This window comes from Dipodomys merriami, unplaced genomic scaffold (assembly GCF_024711535.1).
Source record: "Dipodomys merriami isolate MVZ:Mamm:240054 unplaced genomic scaffold, mDipMer1.0.p SCAF_823, whole genome shotgun sequence".
Classification (NCBI taxonomy): domain Eukaryota; kingdom Metazoa; phylum Chordata; class Mammalia; order Rodentia; family Heteromyidae; genus Dipodomys; species Dipodomys merriami.
Window position 1 is genome coordinate 246,811 of NW_027206428.1, and position 27,541 is coordinate 274,351.

Genomic DNA, 27,541 nt, shown 5'->3' on the forward strand with positions numbered 1-27,541 from the left:
GGAGCTCTGTGAGCCCTGGCAGGGGAGCAGCCCATCTCTCCCGGTCCCGCAGACATCTGTCCCTTCCCCAGCCCCTCCATTCCCCCTTAGCGTGCTCAGAACACCATCGTCTGAGTCTGAAAGCTATCATCCCCCAGCTCTCTCGGGTTGGGTGGTCAAAGGGCTAACAGGACCCTTTTCGGGCTTCCCAAGGAAGCAACGTTCTGTCCCTCCTCACACCCAGCTTTGTTTCATAGCTAGACTCCACTGAATACTCTACATAGATACCATCTGATATTTACAGCTCTATGTTTTATACCCCGGCTTCTAAAGAAACCTAAAAAGGTCTTTGCAAAACAAAAGCGTACACCTCTGAGAGACAGTGTCATCTCCAGACCCCAACTTCCTCTTCTTGAATCCAGACAAACTGTGTCCTTCCTACCGGACTCATCCGATGGAAACACACAGGGAAGAACTGCACAGGCCTACACGCGCTGCTCCATGCGTCCTTTATTCCATTACCAACCACTGTGCTGCGTTCAAGCAACGGTACACAAACTGGCAATCAGCCGCAATCAGGGTGCACAACAATCTGAGGTTTACAGTACATTTAAGGCTTTTAAATTTGAAAAGAAATTAAACCAAAGGACTCCCCCCAAAATCCCCAACCAACACAAGCAGTGTAGCAATTTTAAGAATCTTACATTTCCGATGCTTATTTGGCGCAATTCCAGTGTCAAACCCAAGTAACTCCTAAACAGATTAGTTTAGTGAAATTTTAATCACATAAATTCTTCAAAGCATAAACTTGGAATTTTTGTCTTGGAAATGTTATAAAAATTTTAATAGCAAAACATAGGAATAAAAACATATTAACAAAATGTATTCAATCATTTACATTACAAACAAGGAATCTGTAGTTCATCATTGTAGCCTGACAAAAGAAAACTACCCATTAAGAATCTATGCACAATGTAATTGCAAATATGTACAGTAGTTTAAAAAAGCCTACAAGGAGGGCTTTACAGTAGGAAAGTCAGCCAGGCTCTGTTAGACTGACCCAACAATCAAAATATTAAAACTCTGTTGGCTAGTAATAAATTTACACTTAAAAAACCCCCAGTTCCTTTTGTGTAAGAATATTCCAGTTTTATTTATATGGTTGCAGTTGGGGAGGCTGCTCGTGATAGTTACAGTAAATTACTCTTTGAGTCATCTGTTTGGGAAGAAAACAGCATGTTGACCCAAATAAGGAACTCCTCACAGGAGTCGTCCAGTTACACTAGCACAGCTCACAGATGGACTGACCCCGGAACCCCGAGGCTGAGAAAAAACTGAGGTCAAATACCGGGAACACTGGTGGAGGGAGGGTCGGGTCCTACGTCAATAAATCAGAGAAGATGGCGAGGTGAGAAACAGAACGGGACACACTTTCTACAGCTCTGGAAGACGGTCCCACAGTCCGCTCTAGTTCTCAGTTCCTCTGCAGGCAATGACGCTGGGAACCACGGCTCAATTAATGGGCGGCGGGAATTAGAACAACTCTAGATACAAAAGACGTCAAGCAGAGCACCCTGAAGGCTGGCACTTCTTCATGGTGACTGGGTTGTTACCGCTATCCAGTGAAAGCGTGTGTAACACGGAGGGTGCTTCTGTTCACGGCAAATGAGGTAAAGCAGCTGCTGTCTTCAGGAGTTAGGGAGTTCGTGAGATATGAATTGTTTTAGTCTCTCTAGATACTGTGCATAGAGCTCTATGTCATTATGGCCAGCGCCTTCCACCCACAGGGGCTCCACGGCTCGAGGACAGCGCTCGTACATGGCAAGGCCGTGGGAGAAGTCGATGACCTCGTCCTCGGTGCCGTGAATGACCAGCACGGGAGAGGTGACTTTCGATATCTTGTCAATGCTGCAGAGGAGAGAAGGGGAAAGACGCTTTAGTTGTGTTCCCAGGAAGAGAGGGAAAAGGAGAGGTAGGGGGAGAGAGGGAGGGAAGGAGAGGAAGAAAACGGGGGAAAAAGAAGAGAGTTAGAAAAGGTTCAGTTTGTTGCCAAGGTAACTCCTGGCCTGGCTTCCCCAAGACATGCAATAAACTGGCCTCTCATTACCAATTCAGCTCAAATAAGGACACATCTGAGGCAAACTGGCCTACTTTGCATTCCTAGACACACGCCAGAGTGTGCAGCGCCATTTCCCCTTGAGTCCCGGGACGAACTCCACAGAAATGGGGTTCCTGTGGAACGGGACAATCTGCGTAACTGATGCAGCGGAACGCAGTCCGCGTGGTCCTTTCTCCCCTGGCAGTAGCAGAAAGGTGGCAAGGGACAGGTGAACGCAGCCCTGAAGCTGCGTACCTCTGCGTCCGCTGCTTTTTTCTGTAAGGGGCAAAATCAGCTGGGCACTAGTGCTACTTCAGCAATGCACTATGGGAAGTGGCCAGGGGCAAATGCTTTTTATTAACACTTCCCACCTTTTAGGTTAAAAAGGAGGGATTTTGTGATTTTTGTGGTCCCAGTACGTCTTCTCTTTTCTATTACTGGGCAGCTTGCTGCTATCTGTCATCTCCAGCGGGCGGGCGGGCGGGCGGGCAGGGGACACTGGCGGAGGCCTCTCACGATTTCTGCAGAGACCAGGGCTGCTACTCGAAGTGCAAGAGCAGCTGAAAATGGTGGCCAGGAGCTTGTTCACACTCTGAGCCAGCTATACCTAAACCGCTTTGCCATGATGTCCTTTACAAAGACAACTTCATATGCTACCTTTCCTTGTGTCATCTGACACAGTGTCGGAGGTGTGCTTGCTTGTTTTCTACAGTGTTGGGACCACTGCCAATGGCCTCCCTCACACATTTGTCTATTCAATAATACAGGTCCCTCGGAATGAATGAACACAAGCAAATGAATTGTGGTCAGTCATACCGGTGAATGAATGGACAAATGCATTCTGGACTCTAAGCCGCTGCAGGGCATGTGGGCGCCTTTTCTGTTTTCTGGGTGGTGTGGTTCGGGCGTTCCCCCCGGGTCGGCAGGACTCAGCTCACGAACCCACGGCCCCTAGCACACAGCCTGGTGTCTCTGTGCTCGGGGGACACCGTGGGCCGACTGTGCACAAACGCCAGCTTACCTGGGAAAGGCATCAAAGCAGTATGTTTTCCTGGTGTCTGGAAAAGCCACGCGCAAACCAGACATGAGTGGGGAGTGGAGGATTACTGCTGCACACTCGTACCGCGAGGCCAGGTCTACAGTGGGAACCGTCCCAATGCTCTGGCCATAGAGAATGATGTTCTCGGGGCTGACGCCGTACCTGAGGAGACCAGAGGTCAGTGGAGGGAGGGAAGGAAGCCATAACTGCTCAGATCCACAGAGCTCCCACACGTGCTAGCTAAAAGCACACCATCTAACGTGTATACTTTGGCTTAAGAACTCTTCAGTGAAGTCCTAATGATATAAAAGATAGAATTCACCGGAAAAAGTTACTGAGAAACAGTAGATACTGAGAGACAGTTGTATTTCCCTTAGCCTCTTCCCACACTGAACACCTGCAGGTCTTTCAGGCCATTCGGTTAGTTGTTAGACAAATGCTATCTGTATGAGAGGCCTCTGTGTGCACAGACCGCATTCCCAGGCCCAGGCTCTGAGAGGAAGGTGTGCGGCAGATGCCATGCATGATGAGGGTACAGAACGCAGCGTCAGGATCCATTTCACTCTTTCCTCCCCTTTCTCTAGCACGTCACTAAATCCAGCCACTTCTGTGTCTCAGATGCTTTACAGATGCCAGCCCTGCTGTGTGGGTCCATGCCCTGCCAGGTGATCAGCGTCTGCCTGTCCGCCCAGTAACAAAGGTCTCCCTCACAGGGGCCAGGGGCCCATCCCAGAGGCCTCCGGAGTCCCGCTACTTCTGCTTCTCCATTCCTCTCCATGAGGCTGCGACTGCTCCAGTGGCCTTCCGGTCTGTTCCGTCTGTCCTTGTGGCTTCTGTGTACCTCGGTATGGCAGACGAGGAAGCAGGTGTCCTAGTTCCTGACTACTGACCTGGTTTCAATTCCGCATCACTGACTCACACTAATGGCACACTTCCGCAGCTTGCCAGCTTCCATACTAGCTTCTACTTCCTTCCCAGGGCAGAACCTGGGGAGACACCCTCCCTCCCTCCCCACTGCCCCACTGTGCCCGTCTGACCTCTGCTCCTCTCCTAGCCCTCCCCAGTCCACCCCCGCACTTCCATCGTACACAAGGTCCTTGGGATCAACAAACCAAACTTTTCAGCAAATCTGAGGAGCTTACAGTTGCCTACACCTGGTCTGCCTGACCTTTCTCCCCTGACCCTCCTGTCCGCCTGACCTTTCTCCCCTGACCCTCCTGTCTGCCTGACCTTTCTCCCCTGACCCTTCTGTCTGCCTGACCTTTCTCCCCTGACCCTCCTGTCTGCCTGACATTCTCCTGGGACCCTCCTGTTCCCGCAGGCTGGTTCGTCACCGACTCAGCACACACAAGGCCCTCACTGCTCAGTATCCATCAGCGTGGCGGCATCTCTGGCTTTGAACAGACTGAACCTAGCCAAAGGCTACTGATGAGCAAATTAAAAATAAAGTTCGGCAATCATTATCGTTACAATGGATACAAAATTTGCTCCAAGGCTAGCATCTTGGAGATGGGAGAGGCACCCATCTGACCTAGTTTGGTTACAATCACACACAGGAAACACGTGAACATTAGTGCTTTTAGGACTGGGCTCTCCAGCACCAAGAAAGACTCCCAGCTCTCCTCAGGGAGAAGCCATGCCATATACACCAAGCCCTGGACTCCCAGCTCTCCTCAGGGAGAAGCCATGCCATATACACCAAGCCCAGGACTCCCAGCTCTCCTCAGGGAGAAGCCGTGCTGTATACACCAAGCCCAGGACTCCCAGCTCTCCTCAGGGAGAAGCCGTGCCATATACACCAAGCCCAGGACTCCCAGCTCTCCTCAGGAGAAGCCGTGCTGTATACACCAAGCCCAAGACTCCCAGCTCTCCTCAGGGAGAAGCCGTGCCATATACACCAAGCCCTGGACTCCCAGCTCTCCTCAGGGAGAAGCCGTGCTGTGTACACCAAGCCCAGGACTCCCAGCTCTCCTCAGGGAGAAGCCATGCCATATACACCAAGCCCAGGACTCCCAGCTCTCCTCAGGGAGAAGCCATGCCATATACACCAAGCCCTGGACTCCCAGCTCTCCTCAGGGAGAAGCCATGCCATATACACCAAGCCCAGGACTCCCAGCTCTCCTCAGGGAGAAGCCATGCTGTGTACACCAAGCCCAGGACTCCCAGCTCTCCTCAGGGAGAAGCCATGCCATATACACCAAGCCCTGGACTCCCAGCTCTCCTCAGGGAGAAGCCGTGCTGTGTACACCAAGCCCAGGACTCCCAGATCTCCTCAGGGAGAAGCCATGCTGTATACAACAAGCCCAGGACTCCCAGCTCTCCTCAGGGAGAAGCCATGCCATATACACCAAGCCCTGGACTCCCAGCTCTCCTCAGGGAGAAGCCATGCCATATACACCAAGCCCAGGACTCCCAGCTCTCCTCAGGAGAAGCCATGCCGTGTACACCAAGCCCAGGACTCCCAGCTCTCCTCAGGGAGAAGCCGTGCTGTGTACACCAAGCCCAGGACTCCCAGCTCTCCTCAGGGAGAAGCCGTGCTGTGTACACCAAGCCCAGGACTCCCAGCTCTCCTCAGGGAGAAGCCATGCTGTATACACCAAGCCCTGGCAAAACGGCACATCTGGCTCTCAGCTCTCACATGTTTGTGTTTTCACACACACAGGCTAGAGTCCGGGCTGGACGCAGCACAGACAGATGTGCATCTAGGAGAAGCCTGTAGGCAAGATGGAGGCAGGGCAGGAGGCTCGACTCACGAAGGCAGCTGGGCAGGAGGCTGGAGTGCCAGGGCAGGGCTGCCCGTGGGAATGAGCACTTGTGGGACAAAACTGGTTTGTTTTTCTTCCATTGTGAGGCTTTCTTTTCTTTCTACATCCATGACCCAGCCTGGCCTCCGAGACACACACATCCTGTTTGAGTGAATGGGCCCTGGCTTCCCCTTTGTCTGAGTTTTCGCATTTATCTTCCGAAGGAGCATGCTTGGCACCGTTCCGCTGGCTTTGAAGTCAACATTTTAAATATCTCAGAGATAGAATCCTAGGGGATGTCTGAAGACACAGGATGAAGATAAAGGCACAGGTGAACTGTAGAAGACATGGGGGCAGGAGCCTGAACAGGCCACCAGGTCCACGGGTAGAGAGGGGCAACCAGTCCTGTGCGTTCTGGGGCCCACACACACATGCACACACGCATGCACACACACATGCGTGTGCACACACACGTATACACATGCACGTATGCATGCAGTGCACACGCACACACACATACACACATGCACGCGCACACACACACACATGCACGCACACACACACACACACACGCACGCACACACACACACACACACGTGTGTGCTCTTTATACTGCGACCACGAGGAAGAGTGAAAGGCATTCATCACCATTCCCTAAGATTCACCATTGTAGGGTTAGAAAGGTTTTTAGTGCTTTATCAATCAGTCTCAGAAACAGGTTTCTCCTGGTGTTAATTCCAATGGCAAAAACATAGGCAACACTGAAAAGTATTTGCTTCATTGGTGCTGTTTGAGAAAAGTAAAAATGTTAAGGTGATGGTGTTGGCTGTGCCTGTTTCTTTTTTTTCTAATTTGAAGTAATTTGGCTAAAATGGATCCTTATAAACAATATAAGTGATGATAACCTCAGAAGCTTTAAAATGCTGAGCAGTCAGCGTTGCACTGTGGCTATAAGACCACATAAGCCAACTATCCTGCTGAACGTAGTACCCTGACTCCTCCAACACTGCAGGAACTAGGTGCTCTTGGTTTCACATACATGGGAAACAAGGAAAATTAGATTCACATTAAGAAAGAAGGCATCATAAGTAAGTTTACCAAAGTACGGCACACAATGTGATGAGAAGGGGGTTGAGAGTCGCCTTCAGACAAGATCAAAGGGAAGAGCAAAGGCATCCAGGGAAAGGCAAGGGTATCTTAGGAGAAGACTCCCGGCCAGGCCTGAGGAAGAGCCTGGCAGAGGGCAGCTTTCACGCTAGGAGAAAACTCAGTGTAGAAAGAAGGCCAGCAAGGGAATGGAGGGTTTGGAGCTGGGCACAGACCCTGAGAACGTGGACGCTGGCTATGAGCTAGCTTCTGGTTCATCGGGGCAGAAGGGAAGGTCATCACAGGTCCAGCTTTGGCTCTGGACGGAACACCACCCAGAGCATGGCCCACACGGCAGCAGGGGCAGCTGCCAGGGTGGCCACGCCAGTGCAGGAACAGGAAGTGGACAGCGGCACTATGTAACGAGGTGGGGCTCAGTGCCCAGAACCGTGCACTCAAAGTGGATACAACAGAAAAAGACAAGGCAAGTGTTCCTCTTAAATCTGATTTACACAAATATTTCCTTATTAGAACAACAGAAAATTCTACTTCTCTTGAAGTCTGAGATTTTACTATGAAAGTTAAAAAATACATATTAAATAAAACAGGAACAAACAGTGAACGCTGTTATTGTAAAAATCTCTAAAATCTAAGGGCATTAAAACTATAGTTGTATGCATTAAAATTAAAATTGTAAGCATTAAAATTGCCTGCATCTCCAGCTACTTGGGAGCCTGAGGCGGAAGGAAAACTACCAGCTTGTCTCAAAAAATGTGTGTGTGTGTGTGTGTGTGTGTGTGGAGTGTGTGTGTGGTGTGTGTGGAGTGTGTGTGTGTGTGTGGTGTGTGTGTGTGGAGTGTGTGGTGTGTGTGTGTGGTGTGTGTGTTTGTGTGTGTGTGTGTGTGGAGTGTGTGTGGAGTGTGTGTGTGGAGTGTGTGTGTGTGTGTGGTGTGTGTGTGTGGTGTGTGTGTGTGTGGTGTGTGTGTGGAGTGTGTGTGGTGTGTGTGGTGTGTGTGTGTTTGTGTGTGGAGTGTGTGTGTGGAGTGTGTGTATGTGGTGTGTGTGTGTGGAGTGTCTGTGTGGTGTGTGTGTGTGGAGTGTGTGTGTGGTGTGTGTGTGTGTGTGTGGAGTGTGTGTGTGGAGTGTGTGTGGAGTGTGTGTGTGGAGTGTGTGTGTGTGTGGAGTGTGTGTGGAGTGTGTGTGTGTGTGTTTGTGCGTGTGTGTGGAGTGTGTGTGTGTGTGTGTGTGTGGAGTGTGTGTGTGGAGTGTGTGTGTGTGGTGTGTGTGTGTGTGGAGTGTGTGTGTGGAGTGTGTGTGGTGTGTGTGGTGTGTGTGTGTGTGTGTTTGTGCGTGTGTGTGGAGTGTGTGTATGTGGTGTGTGTGTGTGGAGTGTCTGTGTGGTGTGTGTGTGTGGAGTGTGTGTGTGGTGTGTGTGTTTGTGTGTGTGTGTGGAGTGTGTGTGTGTGTGTGTGGAGTGTGTGTGGAGTGTGTGTGTGGAGTGTGTGTGGAGTGTGTGTGGAGTGTGTGTGGAGTGTGTGTGTGTGTTTGTGCGTGTGTGTGGAGTGTGTGTGTGTGTGTGTGTGTGTGTGTGTGTGGAGTGCTCTTTACAAATCTAGGGGACTATTCTGCTCCTGGCATACCTCAGAGGGAGGAAAGGCATAAGGAAGTCTGAGGTCTTAAAATAACCCTATTCAAACATAAATCACTGACTTCCTGACGTGAAGACCGTTCCGCCAGCCCTCCTCCTTGCCTGGACTTTCAGAACGCGCACAGAGGAACGCACTCCTTGGTTAAACCGCAGTGACCCTCCCTCTTCTTGGGAGATCAAAGGACTCCCTGGGGAGCACCGCAGAAGACAGCCAGTGCGCGCGCGCGCGCGTGTGAGCGCAGGCAGCATTTGAATAAAACAGTAACACAACTCCGATTTCTATATGTGAACACGCAAGGGCAGCTGTTACGCAGGCCGGCCGCACACTGCACACCACGTGGCCCACCCATCCGCCAAGGGCACGAGGCTTGGGATTATCTGGGCTAGATCCATCTCCAGGACCTCCAAACAGTAGGCTACAACTGCCTAACCCAGAGCCTTCCATTTCCTCCTTCAAGTCAGCCTAAAGTAAGACCTAGAGCACCTCCAATGTTACAATTTAATTAAAATACTATGTAGTATATAAACTTAGTGAAGCAAATCTTACATCCTTATTTATCCTAAACAAGAAGCTGTTTCTGACCACTAAGAACATCATGTACTATGACATTAATAATTTAAAATACCCACCTAACCACATTCCATTCCATACACTGCACCATAACCACTTACAATAGGTACATTTATAACAAGGTCTCTAGAGTAAATGCAAGAACCAGAGACAGGCAGCATAAATAGCATCACATACAAACAGGCAAAACTGAAAGCTCAGAGGTACGCAGTGTGTGGTGTGTGTGTGTGTGTGTGTGTGTGTGTGTGTGTGTGTACCTGGGGCTTACAGTCAGGGCCTGGGCTTTCTTGCTTAAGGCTAGTGTTCCACCACTTGAGCCACAGCTCTACTTCTGGCTTTTTGATGTTTCATTGGAGACAAGAATCATTGGAGATAAGAGTCTCACAAACTTCTCTGCTTCACAAACTTCACTGGCACCTGGCTGAAATTTAAGATTTTTGCCCAGCAAGTCCATGTTTCAATCCACAATCTGCATCCTACGTTGTCTGGTGTGGTAATGGCTGTCCTTTGGAGGATATACAGTCTCCTATTTCCAGTCACGTCAGCAGCTTGAAGAGCTACATTCTTCGGGCTAAGGATGTCTCAGCTGGCTACAGGTGCTGACCTGGCTTCCCATTCTGAACGGAACCCCGCCAGGCCATGTTGTCTAGACGCATTGGTGGCACCCACTAAGGAGTCTGGTGGGCGCCAACCCCTGAGCCAGCCAGCCAGCAGCAACTTGAGGCAGGCAGGCCTAGACACTGAAGCGGACTGCATGGCCTGCTCCCAGGGGCTCCCTGTGACTCATTCATAGCCAGACCCCATGTCAAAATAAATCAGTGAATAACTGAAGTAATGCTGAGTGGGGAACGTAGAAAGAAAGAAGGGAGAGAGAAGGAGGGTGTACAGATAAAGTCCAGGAAAATAAGACATAAACAATAGAGTTTTAAAGCCACTGTTGGGAATATCTGAATCTATCATCAAGGAAGTTCTAGAAACAGAGATCTGATATGAGAGGCCCTGAAATCACATGCAGAAATGAAACATCTTTCTACCACATCACACATGCCAACAGTAACAGTACTGGCTAACGTTTTTAACTTTATAGATTCTGGTGACAGAAACCCAATGAAAATATTACCAGCAAACATGAACTCATGGCCTTGATGCCGTGCTAGTAAAAGTCAAGCTGGCACCAAGGACAAAGAGAATAAAAGAATAAAAGAAGCTAAGACACGGTGGAAAACGCATGTAACAACATAAAGATGAAGTGTGTAACTTATCATTACAAACGTGGCCAACAAAAAACTGAAAGTAACTATCAAAAGCTGAGAGTAGGAAAACAAGGATGGCTGTTAGTATCTTGGCCTTCCCTAGTCATAGCTCTATAACTAGACACGGATTTTTCTCCCCACTACTTCTCTCCGCCCTTCACAAATCAAGGCCACAGCAGAACAATGCCTCTGTATTGGAATGCTGCCACCAGACCTCTGATCACCAGATGCTAATCTGCATCTGTAATTACATTTAAGACATCCAAAAGTCAAAGGTCAGTGGTGCCAGGTGCTGGTGGATCACACCTGTCACCCTAGCTACTCAGGAGGCTGAGATCTGAGGATCATGGTTCGGAGCCAGCCCAGGCAGAAAAGTCCTTTCCAGATTCTTATCTCCAATTAACCACTCAAAACCTGGAAGTGGTGCTGTGGCTCAAGTGGTAGAGCACTAGCCTTGAGCACAAAGAGGCTCAGGGACAGCGCCCAGGCTCTGAGTTCAAACCCTACAACTGAACCCCATGCTCCTCCCCCCAAAAAAAGGCCAGTGGCAAGGAGATATTGATGGATAAAACATGTCGATTAAAGTCACAGAAAGGCCAGTAAAAACGTCTATGCCACAGACTGGCATGAGGGTGTACTAGGTTATACCCACTCTTACAAGCCCTTCAGGGACCATGGGACTCTAATCCTTTCCCTAGCAATGGAAAAGTTAGACTCTAAAATCCAGTGATAGCCATGAAGCACTCACAGGACTCGGTGTACCTGACCAGTGTCTCTCCATATCTCTGGCTATAATTCAGGAAGACTACACTTCCCTGGGATGAGCGGGGGGCTCAGGGGTTTTAGGGTTTCCTTTATTGATGGCCTCTTCCATCACCAGCCCATCCTGCAGAGACCTGCAAATGCTCAGGACAAGGCTCAGCCCTCTGCTGCAAAGCCCCTCACTTCAGGACACAAGGGGCTTGTACTTTGTAGGAACCGGGAGGGACCGGCCTGCTGGCTGCTAAGGACCTGGGAGGGACCGACGTTTCCAGGGAGGTCCCAGGACTCGGCTCACTTGGCCCTGTGGTCTTCAGTCACAAACACACATCAGTTGCCCAGCTCACACTCCTGAGAGCTGGTAAGGACCAACTTCTCTGGTCTCCATAGAGCTCCGGAGACAGGAGGCCACAGGGAGGCTGACCCAGGATCTCCAGGGGAAGCACTCCACTAGACACACTAACATTAGAGGCTCCATAAACACGCTGCATGTTTTCACTCTTTTGCATACTACATTTTTATTATTTATTTACTTATTTGTCGGTCGTGGGGCCTGAACTCTGGGCCTGGGCGCTGTCCCTCAGCTCTTCAGCTCAAGGCGAGCGCTCTACCACTTGAGCCACAGCGCCACTTCTGATTGTCTAGTGGTTTATGGAGATTAGAGTCTCATGGAGTTTCCTGCCCAGGCTGGCTTTGAACTGTGATCCTCATACCTCAGCCTCCTGAGTAGCTAGGATGACAGGCGTGAGCCATCAGTGCCCAGCACATACTATATTTTTAAAGATTTCAACTCCCCATCTAAACAGATCCAGCTCATAGAGAAAGCTAGTCCTTGTTTAAAGAACAGGAGTAAAAGATGGAATCAAATATGGAAAGACTGCATTTCTGGTCCAATTGGATACAACTGTATTTTTACAAATACAAACTGTATTGTTTACAAAAAGCATTAGAGAGCAAACTACAAAAGTACTGACGAATAGCAATAAATTAATTGAGGCTGCAAACACTGGAAACATGGATACAACAAAGGGTATATGGAAAGGACACTCACCACTTAGCCATCTGGGCTAAGCTAAATCATGTGTGCCCTCTCTCCTACCTTCCCACAGAGCTCCTCTTGTGGATCTTGAATCCATTCAGAAACACAGTTCTGAGGACATCTTCTATTACAAATTCATTTCTCTGCCTCTGTCCTCAGTTTTCTAAAAATTTGTTATCAAACACAGAATTGCCTTGCAAGCCCTCATCTACTACGAATAGCAATGCTGTTATATAAACTACCACAGTGTCTCCATTTTACAAAAGAGGAAACTGAAGCACAATGATTAAACAGCACTGGCAGGATCCACACCCAGGAAGTCTGCCTCCATTCCCCAGGTCCACCCATGGTTACTCAGGCTTCTGTTTATTAATTCCTACTCACCTTCTTCTTATCAGAACCACTCAAGCCAAGTGTTAAAGGAATCCAAGTGAGTCTCACCAGGAAAGATGGCATTTCTCTTATTACATACTGACTTACAAAGATTCAGAAGACATGTCAAGTCCTCAGAACTGTCAAACAACAGCCCAGAATTTCACTCTGAAAGTCCTTCCAAGGCAATTCAAAGTCACCTTTTAAAATGCAAATTACATATCTTTTGTCTGAGTGTGCCATAAAAGACTGTACCTAGTATTTAGCCTCTTACCTGACATAATCACCACGCATTCAAACTTGTTGAAAGGTTAAAACTTATAAAATTTTATTAATATGCTCAGATCCTACAGTTCTAAGGAATGAAATCCAAAAATAATATTAATCACAAGCAAGTTGGCCTAACTTTTAATCATGAATCCATTTTCATAAAAAATAGAGCATGTATTCACACTGTGCGGTGTGTGTGTATGTAAAACAGAACCTACAAACATGGAAAGCAAAACAAAAAGGCAACCAAAACATGAATTCTGGTACTTAATCTCTGTGCTCTGGTGCACACAGGTGTGAGTGAAACAAATTCTGGTATTTAATCTCTACTTTCATGCACACATGTGTGAGTGGGCCCTCACCACATTCAGGAGACCGGTAACACCGGCTCTGTGCCAGGACCCAGGTCAGACCCACAGCTGGCAGCTCTTCACCTTTCCCGGAACCTGGATTCCGTATCTGCGAGACAGACTGTCACAGCTGTGCTAGAAGCAACCGAAATGAAGCCGTGTGTGAAACGTGCTTAGCACAGTCACTCAGTGGATACCATCTAACCAGCAGCCATCTCATGGAGACCCCTGGCTAGAAACAGGGACACATGTCTGTCTAGCCAGGCTACCCAGCTGGAAGCCCTGGGCTCAGCCTGGCGCTCAGGGTTCGGCCTCCCACTAATTGGGTAAATCTCACCACTACTACCACTGTGGTCCGAGCCACTATCATCTCTCAAGTAAAGTACTGACCTGTCCCCGGTCCTGTTCTCCACATCCCTCTTCTGCTCCAACCCCTCTGATTTCCCTGATGCTTTGGAACCGGCAGCCACACGCCAGGGCCTTTGTCGGTAGTCCATTCCGGTCCTAGATACTGTTCCCTGGATGGAGCGGACCCTAACCACTCTTTTAACCTGCAACTCCCACATCCACTCTCTATTCTCCAACAGCTTGCCATCTCGTTTACCGTGTTCTAATAAACTAGCCCTTCCATAATTATTACCATCGCTGCTCATCATCAGTTCTGGTGAATGGCAGCTTCACAAGATCAGTCTGCTTGGCTGGGGAAGAGCCTGACTTACCAAGCCCATCTGTTATAAGCAGATCCAACAAGGGGAAGTCAAGAGGGGCAATTGAGAAGTCCAGCAGGTGGGAGAGGACCAGGTGTGGCTCAGAGGATGGGCTGTGAGTGGTGCAGGAGGAGGAGGAGAGGGAGGCCGGGGTGGGACCACAACGCAGGGCTGCTCAACACTCCACACCCTGGAATACTGAAACTGCACCGGATGACAGAGGCCAGTGACAAGGAGCCCGCGACCTCTGTGTGTCATCTGAGGTGTACGCACCCAGGCCAGGAGACCAGCAACTGAAATGGCAGTAAGTGGACTCCAGGCTTCGCGATGGGTGTCACTGGTGGAGGTGAAGAATCGCAGCAGGTCGCTTGCAGGATTCGCATGCCATGAGGCACCGTGTGGAGTCCTCAATGTAGCCTAGGCCACAAAGGTAGCGTCCCTAAAATACAGACCACGAGCTCTTCGTCCAGGGCTTGCTTTGCGCCTGCTGTACACTGCTCTACAGCATAAGACTCCCCAGATAATTCTCCTCCAAAGTCTGTGAACTCTGAGACTACCAACCGAGTCACTCATTTATATGTTCAACACATTTCCAAAGTGTATGTATTGTATGTATGTGTGTGCACACATGTGTGGTACTGGGCCTTGAACTTGGAGCCTTGCACTTGCTGGACAATGTTCAACACATTTTCAATGAGAAAGCAGCTGAACAAGGCAGCAGGTATGTGAGATGAAGCAGTCATCAAGCAGACTGTAGATTTGGGCGTGCGTGCGTGTGTGTGTGTGTGTGTGTGTGTGTGTGTGTGTGTGTGTGTGTGTGTGTGTGTGTGTGTGTGTGTGTGTGTGTTTTCTTTAGCAGAGTTTGATCTCAGGACTTCCTGCTCCCTTGGCTTGCTTGTTCAGCTGGTGTTCTATCACTTGAGCCACACTTCTATCCCAGATTTTTTCTGGTTATTTTAGAGACAGTTGCTCAGTCTTTTGTCCCCAGATTGGCCTCTAACTGGGATCCTATGGATATCAGGCTCCAGAGATACTAAAACGACAGGTAGTTTTAAGCCTGCCCTGAGGACAGAGTGAAAACTATGGGAAAGCAGGGAGGAACAGGGTAAACAGGCCAGAGACTCATGGGCCAGTTGATCAGAGGAGAGGAGACCAAGGGCAGAAGGCCTCCAGCACAGAGGGCGACACCAGGAGGATGCAGGTCAGCAGAGCCGCAAGCCCTGCTCCCTGTCAGAGGAGGAGGCAGGCAGAGGCCTGGCCTTCTCACCCACTCCACACACCTGTCTTGCTCCTCATTTGAAGTTCATTTGCAGCTTACTACATTTCTAATTATCTTTCTGGGGCTTTCTTGAAGTGTTCAGTAGAAAAATCTAATTTGTGGGGAGGAAGGGGTAGTGGGAGAGCAAGGAGGGAGCAACAATTCTCGACAGGAAATGCACCCATTACCTTACTCATGTCACTGTAACCCTTTGTACAGCATCTTGACAATACATTTTTTAAAGTGCAAAAAACAAAGAAAAATCTGATTTGCTCCAGTTAACATGTGACATGCTCATTTTTACTTGTTTTATCTAGCCTCCTTACATAAGAAGAAATATGCTTAGAAACAATATTAAATCCGAAAGAGTTTAAGTTGAGAGCGGTAAGGACAGTGGTGGTAGGCAAACACCGCCACCTCTGAACAGCGACTATGACCACAGTATACAACAAATCATGTGAACTCAACTAGCGCACAAAGTTAATTCTGGCAGCAACCTTTGAGTCAACCTATTTATCATTGTGTAGGGTTTTGTTATGTCTGGGATACTAGCGACATCTCGGGGTAAGCTGGGATTCTCCCGATCACTGATGGTCATCACAAGGCTCTGGCCAACACCCAGACACTTGCTCTGTGGCTATGCGCTGAGCACAGGCTTGCTCAACACACTCCCCTCCCCCACCACCCAGGAGCTATCCGGAGCTCACTCTCACCACCTGAAAATTTAACTATAATCAGAACTGTTCTCTCAGCTTCTCTTTCCTTTGAAAATTTAAGCAGTGCTCTGTGAACCAGGAATCCTGGGTGGGAGCCTCTCAGTGATTCAGCAAGTCACTGAGACACAGTGAAGCCCTGAGTCGGAATGATCCAGACTTCCTGGAAAGAGGTGTCTGATTTCACCATGGTGCCCCAGTCCCTTCACACTCTACAGAGAATCAATAGCGTGGAAATTATCAATGCTCCATTAACAGGGTCTCGAAAACTCACTATGAGTCAGGGGTACACAGCACTATGGAAATAGCATTTTAAAAGGAAGTAAGGGTTTGGTTCGGTCAGCTTCAGAGCAAAGGCAGCTGATTCTCTCTGCTGGACGGTCCTGTTAGCACAGCCCCCTAGAGCACCCTGAGGGGCACAGCAGATAGGCGTCCCCCATCTTTCATCCCTGACTCTGCCTACTGCGTTCTCTGGTTCTGGCTCCGTTCCTAAGGGTTAAACCAGGAGTCAACAAAGCAAGAGCAAGAGCTGGCTAAGGAACTGTAGGTGTTGGATTACAGGTGAGGTTGTAGCGATCTCCTCTGGGGATTAAACACCTTGGTAGAAGAAGTGCTATTGGACAGCAGTGCCGCTGTAACGTGCACCACTCCTCACAGCTCTTCAAGCCACAAGTAACAAACCCAGAGAGCCTCTGTCCTCAGCTGCAAGGAAAGCCAAGTCACCCATACCCAGTGCACTAGCCGTGACCGGGTGTTTCTACACAGAGGGGACGCCCAACACTTGAGACCTATTTGTCTGAGCACCAGCACTGGACAATTCTAGAAGCAGTCCTCCACAGCAGCCTCATTGTGTGCAAGGTGTTGTTAAGTGTCAGACACGAGGTAATTGTGGCTCCCATATTACTGCTGTTGCGTTATCATTATTATTTTATCTGGAAAGGTTAGGACAGCAACTAGTCAACAACTGCTCAGGCAGGACCCAAACTCGGGTCTGTCAGGCTCTCAGATCTCCTCTTACTCACAAGACCGCTGACCAGAGTGTGCGTGCGGAGCATCAGGGGACACGGCTCCCAGGTTCCCCTGGACAACCTTGCCTGTGTTGCTGTGACTGAAGAGCTGGAAACAGTTCCTGTGGGAAATCTCCTAAGTGAAGGAAAAACTCAAGCCATTTCACTCGGAAGACACCAAAGTCACCTGTACTGGGCAGTTCCAGCTCCGTCCACCGCTCCCCCTCTCTGACTCAAGGCCTGCCTGGCCCTCCCTGCCCCGCACCTTTCCCCTACTTCCTCCATTCGCTAAGAGAAGGAGAAGCACTGAGAGGGGAGAGGCCCCCACTGTGTGCCCACACACGGCCACAACAGGACAGCGACGCCACCGCTCTCCCGGCCTGGCTCAACGACTTAATTCTTGTCTGTCTTGCCCAGCTGTGTCAGCTCAGGCACTGCAAGCAGGCCCCCACCCCTCAGAAGAGCAGGTGTGACAAGGCCAGAAGGGTCAGCAGAATGGCGTTCCCTGGACATGCTCGCCTGCCCACAGCCCCTTTTCAGGACTGTCTCCTCCTACAGCTCTCTATTCAAGAAGCTGACATGTGAGGATCATTGTTCAAAGCCAGCCTGGGCAGAAGCATGTTTTATCTCCAACTAACCAGCAAGTGAACAAACTATTAAGTAGTTTGCACAAAAGCCTCTTGCTAATCTTCCTTCTGAATGTCCTCCTCTATGCTTCTAAATGCTTCATCTTCATCACTTCTATCAAACAAGGATCAAAGATGACTTCGATGGATGACACCAGTAAACACCACCAACAAAGCAAGTCACAGATGACTGCGTGCCTATTTCTCAGCTAGAACACCCTGCCGACTTGGGTTATCTGCCTGCCTGCTTTCATTCTTGATTTTCACACTGCGCCACAGCCCAGTGTGCCCCGTCTGGAGTGCTCAGGTCCAGGAAGGGTGTGTGAGGAGGCTGAACACGCTCACTCTCGGCCCGAGAGATCCATCACTTCACTTCCTCCAGACACATCACCAGGCTCTGATTAGGCACCCTTTCCAGAAATATTCCTGAGGGATTCCAATCCATGCCCTTTCCAGAAGTATTCCTGAGGGATTCCAATCCATGGCCTCAACTGCTCGTAAGCCACAACATACTCAAAAGTGCATCCGTGTAGCACACGTCAGTGTAGTGCACATTAGTGTAGTGCACATTAGTGTAGTGCACATTAGTGTAGCACACGTTAGTGTAGCACATGTTAGTGTAGCGCACATTAGTGTAGCACACATTAGTGTAGCACACATCAGTGTAGCGCACATTAGTATAGCACACGTCAGTGTAGCACACGTCAGTGTAGTGCACATTAGTGTAGCGCACATTAGTGTAGTGCATATTAGTGTAGCACACGTTAGTGTAGCACACATCAGTGTAGCGCACATTAGTGTAGCGCACGTCAGTGTAGTGCACATTAGTGTAGCGCACATTAGTGTAGTGCATATTAGTGTAGCACACGTTAGTGTAGCACACATCAGTGTAGCGCACATTAGTGTAGCGCACGTCAGTGTAGTGCACATTAGTGTAGCGCACATTAGTGTAGTGCATATTAGTGTAGCACACGTTAGTGTAGCACACATCAGTGTAGCGCACATTAGTGTAGCGCACATTAGTGTAGCGCACGTCAGTGTAGTGCACATTAGTGTAGCACACGTCAGTGTAGCACACATTAGTGTAGTGCACATTAGTGTAGTGCACGTCAGTGTAGTGCACATTAGTGTAGCACACATTAGTGTAGCACACGTCAGTGTAGCGCACATTAGTGTAGTGCACATTAGTGTAGCACACGTTAGTGTAGCGCACCTTAGTGTAGCACACGTCAGTGTAGCACACGTTAGTGTAGTGCACGTCAGTGTAGCACACGTCAGAGTAGCACACGTCAGTGTAGCACACGTCAGTGTAGCACATATTAGTGTAGTACACGTAGGCAACATGTCCCACTGCTGGCCTGCTCTGTGCTTCCTTACGCTCACACTGTCTTCTTCCACACTCCTCCTAGATGGCTCCTTTAAACCACTGCTTTCACTCTTTTCAATCATTTTCCAAATCTTTTAAATAATCATACCTTGTCCACAGAGTAAGTCATCCTTCTTGCCTCCTGAAACTCTTATTCTAGATTTACCTGCACACTAAATACACCAAGAGTTGTGGGTTTATTCTTTTTCTTTTGTTGGTCATGGGGCCTGAACTCTGGGTCTGGGCACTGTCCCTCAGCTCTTCAGCTCAAGGCCAGCACTCTACCACTTGAGCCACAGCACCACTTCCGGATTTTTCTGCTTATGTGGTGCTGAGGAATCAAACCCAGGGCCTCATGCATTCAAGGCAAGCGCTCTACCACTGAGCACTGAGCCACCTTACCCGCCCTGTGGGTTTATTCTTGAGGCATTTCCCTGCCTCTATCCTTGCATGTAGGGTCTGAAAGCTGAAGGGTATTTGTTTCAAGCCCTCTGTTAGTGGCTAAGCTCTGGACATGAAGCAGGAGCCGGCAGATGTGTAATGGATAAAACCAGAGGAGAAATATGAACAAAGGTTATTAGTACTCTTGCTTGATACAGGCACTCCAATATCACAACACCTATACAGCAAATACAGAGTAGAACAGATCTTAAGTCAATATATCTGAGCATTTTTTTTTTTTTTTTTTTTTTTTTGTCGGTTGTGGGGCCTGAACTCTGGGCCTGGGCGCTGTCCCTCAGCTCTTCAGCTCAAGGCTAGCGCTCTACCACTTGAGCCACAGCACCACTTCCTGAACTTTTGTCTATGGTTATACCATACATAATAAACTCTAGAGGCAAAATTAGGACATCTTGTAACTTAGGAAAAACTGAATGCACCACACCTATTGATGAATGACCTAGTATGTCCAAGTTGCTAAACAAATTTTTAATTAGTCTATTATTTGGAGGCACTTTCCAAGTTGCTGGGAATAGAGGAGACAGAGACCCTGTCTTTGCGGAACTTGCAATTTGGTGGGGATGAAGTTAAATACAGTCGTCTTGGGCTGGGAATGTGGCTTAGTGGTAGAGTGCTTGCCTAGCATGCATGAAGCCCTGGGTTCCATTCCTCAGTGCCACATACACAGAAAAAGCCAGAAGTAGTGCTATGGCTCACAAGGTAGAGTGCTAGCCTTAAATAAAAGAAGCTCAGACACAGTGCTCAGGCCCTGACTGGCCAGAAATACAGTAATACAGTCATCCCTCGCTGTGCCACAGTTTGCTTAATCTGGCTTCACTGTACCCCAGGTTTTTTTTAAGAAATACATCGTGATCCCTCACCTATGGCGGGACTTACATTCCAGAGACCCCCCACGGGAGGTGAAAATCCGCAAAGAACCACAATACAGGAGGGACGGAAAATGATCTGGGGCTGCCACTTTGAGGGTTTTCACCGATTGTGGGGGTGGGGTCTTTGAACCAAACTTCTGTGACTGGAGCAGTTACTGCAACACCATGCTGCTCCAAGCAGGGAGACTGACTGCATGTACAGATATGCTAGTCACTCCCCATTGCTGTGAAAAATACTGAGAAAACAATGTGAGGAGTAAGGGTCTCAGAGGCCTATGTCCATGGCTGGCTCCTGCTTTACGTCTGAAACATGGTGGTAGAAGGGCATGGAGGAGGAAAGCTGCTCACCTCATGACAGACAGGATGCCGTCAGGATGGACCCATCAAAAACATATCTCTTCTGACCCAAGGCCTCTAGCCAGGTCCCACCTTCCACCACCTCTACAGCCTCCCAACAGTCCAGTCAATTATGACTTCATCACCCACCGAGGATCTCAGACCCTCATGATCTGGGAAGTGATCCTCATCATCCGAACCCTGAGCTTAGAGCCCTCCTGATCTGGGAAGTGATCCTCATCATCCGAACCCTGAGCTCAGAGCCTTCCTGATCTGGGAAGTGATCTTCATCATCTGAACCCTGAGCTCAGAGTCCTCCTGATCTGGGAAGTGATCCTCATCATCCGAACCCTGAGCTCAGAGCCCTCCTGATCTGGGAAGTGATCCTCATCATCCGAACCCTGAGCTTAGAGCCCTCGTGATCTGCGAAGTGGGCTCATGAGCCGAACCCTGAACTCAAAAGGCTCTCGGGGAGATTCCAAATCTAATCACAACAAAAGGAACACCAGGAGTCTCCTAATACAACTGGTATCATGTCCAGTTTGATATTTTCAGCCCAGAAGGGCTCCTCAAGAGGAGGAAGGGGTCAAGGTTCCCAAAGTGTCTTCCAGGGGAATAACCTAAGCACAGGGACAGAGATGGGTCAGGGAGGGCAGGTCTTCCAGCAGTGTGGCCAGCAGGAGGCCAGAGAAGACCTCACACAGAAGGAGGTCAAGGAGGAGAAAGACCTCCCTGCACCTAGAGGACACGGGGACTGGAAGGGTCTGACCCAGCCACAGCAGAATGAACACATGGGGTGGAACAAGCTACCCCTCCATGAGCAGTGCCGTAGAGAGAATGGCCACACTGGATGTACCGAGGCCAGGGGGCCGGGCGCCCGTGGCTCACCCTGTCATCCCAGCTACTCAGGAGGCTGAGATCTGGGGATCACAGTTCAAAGCCAGACTGGGCAAGAAAGTCCGTGAAATTCTTATCCCCAATAAACCACCAGAAAACCGTAAGTGGCGCTGTGGCTCAAGTGGTAGAGCGCTTGTCTTGAGCTGAAGAGCTGAGGGACAGCGCCCAGATCCAGAGTTCAAGCCCCGCAACCTCCCCCCTTCCCTCCCAAAAGTGGTATGCTAGAAGAAACAGCAAGAAGGAGCAGGAGCTCCAGACCTACGTGTCTGGTGCAGTGCTAAGACTTCTCAATGGAGACCTGTTCCTGGCCAGCTGTGTGAGATTTTCCTTGTTGTCTGACTCTGGGACAGAGTTGTGCCCATGCAGGGACTGGGAAGCACAAGGAACAATTAACAATCACACACTTGTTTTTTAAGAGAAACGAAGTAACACATTCTGCCTTGGGAACTCCCCATGGGGAACAGTCTTGTAGACTTTGACTTTAGATGGCTAACACTAGATGAGTATGTATTTGATAGAGATGTAAAACAGTTGTTACTGTAAGGTCTGGAAAGCTTGAGAAGCACAGGACAAGATGATTTGCAAGGTTTCTTCAAATTCTAAGTTTCTCAGCCGCTACATTCTACCCTGTGTTAGATATGAGTTCTGGCATAACTATAAATAAGTCAGGATTGAATTGTAGATACCCAGGTAACTCAACACTTGGCATTACCCTGCAGTTCGCTGAACCTGAAGGAAGCGCACAGGGAATGTGAAGGATCAGGCTTTCACTGACACAGGGGCAGTGTGTTCATAATTATCCTACACAATCTTCTCAAGCTGGGCCTTTTTATGCTCTACTTTTAAAAAGATCCGATGTCAACCTGATTTTTAATAAGGTTGGCAATTCTACCAACCAACAGATTTTGTGTATGTGTGTAGGAGCGAGACAGACAGACATTTTCCCACAACAGGTAGCTTTTAGCTACTTGTGGCTTCTGACCCCATACCTCAGCATATGGCAGCCCTACCTGCCTAAACCATTTCCCAAGGGGGCCATCCTCGCAGGACTCGAGGAGAGCGTGGACAAATGTCACTACACACGACTCGCTTCCCTCCTGGACAGGCCACTTCCCGGGAGGACAGAGAGGAACCGAGTGCAAGTGTAAGAACGTAAAGAGGAGCAGAGCGTCCGTGTTGGCGGTCAGCTGGGCCCGCAGGCTCCGGACGGGGCTGCGTGAGCTGGAGCGCAGGCGCAAACCCAGCCAGACGGGGACTCCACTTGCTCATTACCAGGCTTCTGTCTGAGCTCGGGTAAATCCCGGCCTTGGGTCTGCTGGGTGTGCCTGGTTGTACCTGGCCTATCCCGTGGGCCACGCCCCCCACGCCTAGCCATGGAAGCCTGGGTAGACTAGGCTTCCTGACTCTTCCTCGAACCTAGCTCAAGGTCACCGGGTTCCCGGTGGTGACAGTGACCCCGACTCCGTGGAGCGCGGGCTGGGCGGCTAACAGCTGCCCCACGGCCCCTGCGCCCCGCGCACCCACCGCCCCTGCGCCCCACGGCCCCTGCGCCCCGCGCACCCACCGCCCCTGCGCCTCACTGCCCCTGCGCCCCGCACACCCACTGCCCCTGCGCCCCACGGCCCCTGCGCCTCACCGCCCCTGCGCCGCACGGCCCCTGCGCCCCACGGCCCCTGCGCCCCACGGCCCCTGTACCCCGCGCACCCACCGCCCCTGCGCCCCACGGCCCCTGCACCCCGCGCACCCACCGCCCCTGCGCCTCACTGCCCCTGCGCCCCGCGCACCCACCGCCCCTGCGCCCCACGGCCCCTGCGCACCCACCGCCCCTGCGCCCCACGGCCCCTGCGCACCCACCGCCCCTGCGCCCCACGGCCCCTGCGCACCCACCGCCCCTGCGCCCCACGGCCCCTGCGCACCCACCGCCCCTGCGCCCCACGGCCCCTGCGCACCCACCGCCCCTGCGCCCCACGGCCCCTGCGCACCCACCGCCCCTGCGCCCCACGGCCCCTGCACCCCGCGCACCCACCGCCCCTGCGCCCCACGGCCCCTGCGCCTCACCGCCCCTGCGCCTCACCGCCCCTGCGCCTCACCGCCCCTGCGCCTCACTGCCCCTGCGCCCCGCGCACCCACCGCCCCTGCGCCTCACTGCCCCTGCGCCCCGTGCACCCACCACGCCTGCGCCCCACCGCCCGGCCCCTAGCTCCCTCGGGGCGGCGCAGGCCCTGCGCGGGCGTCCGTTAGAGGTCACCCCGGCGAGCCCCCCCCCCCCCCCCCCCCCCGCCTTCGCGGAGAAAGAGCGCTGCGGGCTGTGCGTCTGGCCAAGGTCACTCCTGGCTGGGGATCTGGGCCCTGGGGCCCGGGCTGTGTGCGTAAGGTACGGAACAGCCCGGGCAGCCGTTGGCGGGTCCGGAGCCACCAAAGGCCCAGCCGGACCCGGCAGCGCCCCAGAGACTGCGGGGGGTAGGGGGGAACCGGAGAGGCCCGGCTCGGCGGCCCGCCTGCCTCCCACCACCCCCGACCTCCAGCCCGCCCCAGCGGCCCGCCCGCCTCCCGCCACCCCCGACCTCCAGCCCGCCCGGCCTCTCCTTCCTTCCGCTCCGCGCCTCCGGGCCACCCCTCCCTCCCCGGCTCCCCGTCCCTGGCCTCTCCATCCACCCTCCCTCCCCCGGGCCGCCCCCCTCCGGCCCCGGGCCTCCCTCCCCCGGGCCGCCCCCCCCCCCCGGCCCCGGGTCTCCCTCCCCCGGGCCGCCCCCCCCCCGCCCCGGGCCTCCCTCCCCCGGGCCGCCCCCCCCCCCCCGGCCCCGGGTCTCCCTCCCCCGGGCCGCCCCCCTCCGGCCCCGGGCCTCCCTCCCCCGGGCCGCCCCCCCCCGCCCCGGGCCTCCCTCCCCCGGGCCGCCCCCCCCCCCCCGGCCCCGGGTCTCCCTCCCCCGGGCCGCCCCCCTCCGGCCCCGGGCCTTTCTCCCCCGGGCCGCCCCCCCCGCCCCGGGTCTCCCTCCCCCGGGCCGCCCCCCCCCCCCCCCGCCCCGGGTCTCCCTCCCCCGGGCCGCCCCCCCCCCGCCCCGGGCCTCTCTCCCCCGGGCCGCCCCCCTCCGGCCCCGGGCCTCTCTCCCCCGGGCCGCCCCCCCCCCCGGCCCCGGGGCTCCCCCCCCCCCCCCGTCCCGGTCCCCGGCCCGCCCTCACCGCGTGCGTAGCGCCTGCCAGGCGGCGTCGATGTCGGCGTACAGGTTCTTCTCCGAGGGCCGGCCCGAGCTGACGCCGTAGCCCGAGTAGTCGTAGGAGAAGATGTTGCAGTTGATGCGCGAGCCCAGGCCGGTGTAGAAGCTGCACATCTGGCCCAGGTCCACGGCGTTGCCGTGCGAGAAGAGCAGCGTGTAGCGGCTGGCGGGCGCGCAGCGCACGAACATGCAGCCCAGCCGGTTGTCGCGGGCGGTGCGCGAGAAGAAGACCTCGACGGCGTCCAGCTCGCGCTGCGAGTACTGCCAGTCGGCGCGCTCGCTCAGGCGCAGGCTGCAGGCGCCGGGCGCGGGCCCGGGCGCCCCGGGCGGCGGCGGCGCGGGCTGGGCCGCGGCGGGGGCGGCGGCGGCGGCGGCGGCGGCGGCGGAGGCCGGGCCCGGGCCCGGGGCGCCGGGGCCGCGCGGCTCGGGCGCCAGCACGGCGTAGGTGGGCTCGGGCGGCAGGAAGGCCAGCTTGGCGGCGATGCGGCTGGGGCACGGCGGGCAGCAGAAGAGCCAGCACAGCTCGCCCAGCGAGAAGCCGTTCATCCTGGGGCCCGGCTCGGGCATCGGGGCGGCCTGGGCCCGCCGGCGGCGGCGGGGCGGCCCGGCTGGCTGGGGGGGCGCGGGGCGGGCGCGCGGCGCGGGGCGGCGGCGCGGAGGGCGGCGGCGCGGCCCGCCGCGGAGGCGGAGGCGGGGCCTGGGAGGCGGAGGCGGGGCCTGGGAGGCGGGGCGGGGCCTGGGAGGCGGGGCGGGGCCGGCGGGAGCGGGGCGGGGCCTTGGAGGCGGAGGCGGGGCCTGGGAGGCGGAGGCGGGGCCTGGGAGGCGGGGCGGGGCCGGCGGGAGCGGGGCGGGGCCTTGGAGGCGGAGGCGGGGCCTTGGAGGCGGAGGCGGGGCCTTGGAGGCGGAGGCGGGGCCTGGGAGGCGGAGGCGGGGCCTGGGAGGCGGGGCGGGGCCGGCGGGAGCGGGGCGGGGCCTTGGAGGCGGAGGCGGGGCCTGGGAGGCGGGGCGGGGCCGGCGGGAGCGGGGCGGGGCCTTGGAGGCGGAGGCGGGGCCTTGGAGGCGGAGGCGGGGCCTGGGAGGCGGAGGCGGGGCCTGGGAGGCGGGGCGGGGCCTGGGAGGCGGGGCGGGGCCGGCGGGAGCGGGGCGGGGCCTGGGAGGCGGAGGCGGGGCCTGGGAGGCGGAGGCGGGGCCTGGGAGGCGGGGCGGGGCCTTGGAGGCGGGGCGGGGCCGGCGGGGACTGGGCGGGGCCTTGGAGGCGGGGCGGGGGGGCCGGGCCGGCGGGGACTGGGCGGGGCCTTGGAGGCGGGGCGGGGCGGGGCGGGACCCGTCAGCGGCGGCCCCGCGGCCGGGGCGAGGCGGGAGCGGCCGCGGCCCGCGTGCTGCACACAAAGCCCGCGGCGGCGGCCATGGCGCGCGCCCGCCCGCCCCGCACGCCCGGGGTCCCTTCCGGGTTCCCGCGGCGGGGCGGGGTCCCGCGGCTCCCTGCGCCTCTCCCCGGAGGCCGCGGGGCTCCGCGTGCGGGGTCACCGGGCGCCCGGCCCCGCCCGCGAGCCGCCGCGCGGAGGTTTGGGGTTCTCCCGAGGAGCCCCGCGCGGGCAGCGTGCGCGCGCCCGCGACGCCGCGCCGGCCCCCGCCGCCTCCGCGCGCCGCGTTAACCGCCAGCAGACGACCGCCCCGCGCCGCGGCCGTCCGTCCGTCCCCGCGGCCGTCCGTCCGTCCCGGCCGGCTTCAGGATCTGGGGGTTAAAAGCTTTTCTCCACAGACGCTTTGAAGGTTCTTTTTAACCTGGTCCCAAAACCTGTTCACACTCCATGTTTGAAATCTGTGTTAAAGTGCACACGAAGCTGGCACCGCTGCCACGCGAAGCCACGGTTCTGCGCGGGACAGCCCGGCCGGCCCCGCCCGCACCGCGTGCTCGGGACAGCCCCGCCCCGCCCCGCCCGCACCGGGTGCGCGGGACAGCCCCGCCCCGCCCCGCCCCGCCCGCACCGCGTGCGCGGGACAGCCCCGCCCCGCCCGGACCTGCGGGACAGCCCAGCCCCGCCCCGCCCGCACCGGGTGCGCGGGACAGCCCCGCCCCGCCCCGCCCGCACCGGACCTGCGGGACAGCCCGGCCCCGCCCCGCCCGCACCGCGTGCGCGGGTCAGCCCAGCCCCGCCCCGCCCGCACCGCGTGCGCGGGACAGCCCGGCTCGGCGCCGTCGCAGGAGCAGGGCAGAGTCAGAGCAGCTTTGTGTGCACCTTAAAAACGCGAGGCAGAGGATGGGCCTAGATGGCCCCGCGCGAGGCTCGGCCTCCGCCCGGTGCTTTGCTCCCCGAGGCCCAGCAGGAACAGAACTTCCGGACCCAGAGAGCGAGAGTGAACCGCCCCACGCGTGGGAATCCCGCGGGGAGGGCAGCCCCGCACCCCGCTGCCACGCACACGGTGCGAGCTGCAGGGAAGGCCGGGAAGGGGGCGGGCGTGCGCCGATCCCCCGCCGCCGTCCGCCTCGGTGCTGCTGGGCCGGGCTCCTGCTCTGCACCGGGCTGCGCTGACGCCCGACCACTGGTCTGGTCGGTCTGTACTGCGAGATGGCCATGAGGGACTGCGGGAGAGAATGTTTCCGAGCAAAGGCAGAGGTGCAAATGGAGACTGGGACTCCCTGGTTTCGGGGAGTTTTTAGTTAATTTGTGGGTCTCGGTACTAAGTGTTTTTCATCAGAAGGGGTCTAAGCGGCTGGTGCGTGGCATCGTTGGTGGCGGGTCTCCAGTGCCACCGCTTTCCCTTCCTTGGGAGGAGGCGCACTGCAGTGTGTGCCAGGGGCGCTGGTGAGAGCCCACTGCACTTGCTGCGCTGCTGATCGAAGATAGCCTTTGTGTGAGTGCTCTGCTTGCAGTGTTT

General features: G+C 54.6%; 1 protein-coding gene across 1 annotated transcript; it reads right to left on the bottom strand.

Moving 5' to 3' along the window:
• Positions 1–474: 474 nt before the first annotated feature.
• Abhd17c (abhydrolase domain containing 17C, depalmitoylase) lies at positions 475–25,273 on the bottom strand. Its single transcript, XM_070011492.1, has 3 exons — positions 24,627–25,273; positions 3,099–3,278; positions 475–1,887 (listed from the first exon to the last, which is right to left on the bottom strand). The coding sequence occupies exons 1-3, from the start codon at positions 25,226–25,228 to the stop codon at positions 1,668–1,670; spliced, it is 1,002 nt and encodes a 333-aa protein (XP_069867593.1). The 5' UTR covers positions 25,229–25,273; the 3' UTR covers positions 475–1,667.
• Positions 25,274–27,541: the final 2,268 nt, after the last annotated feature.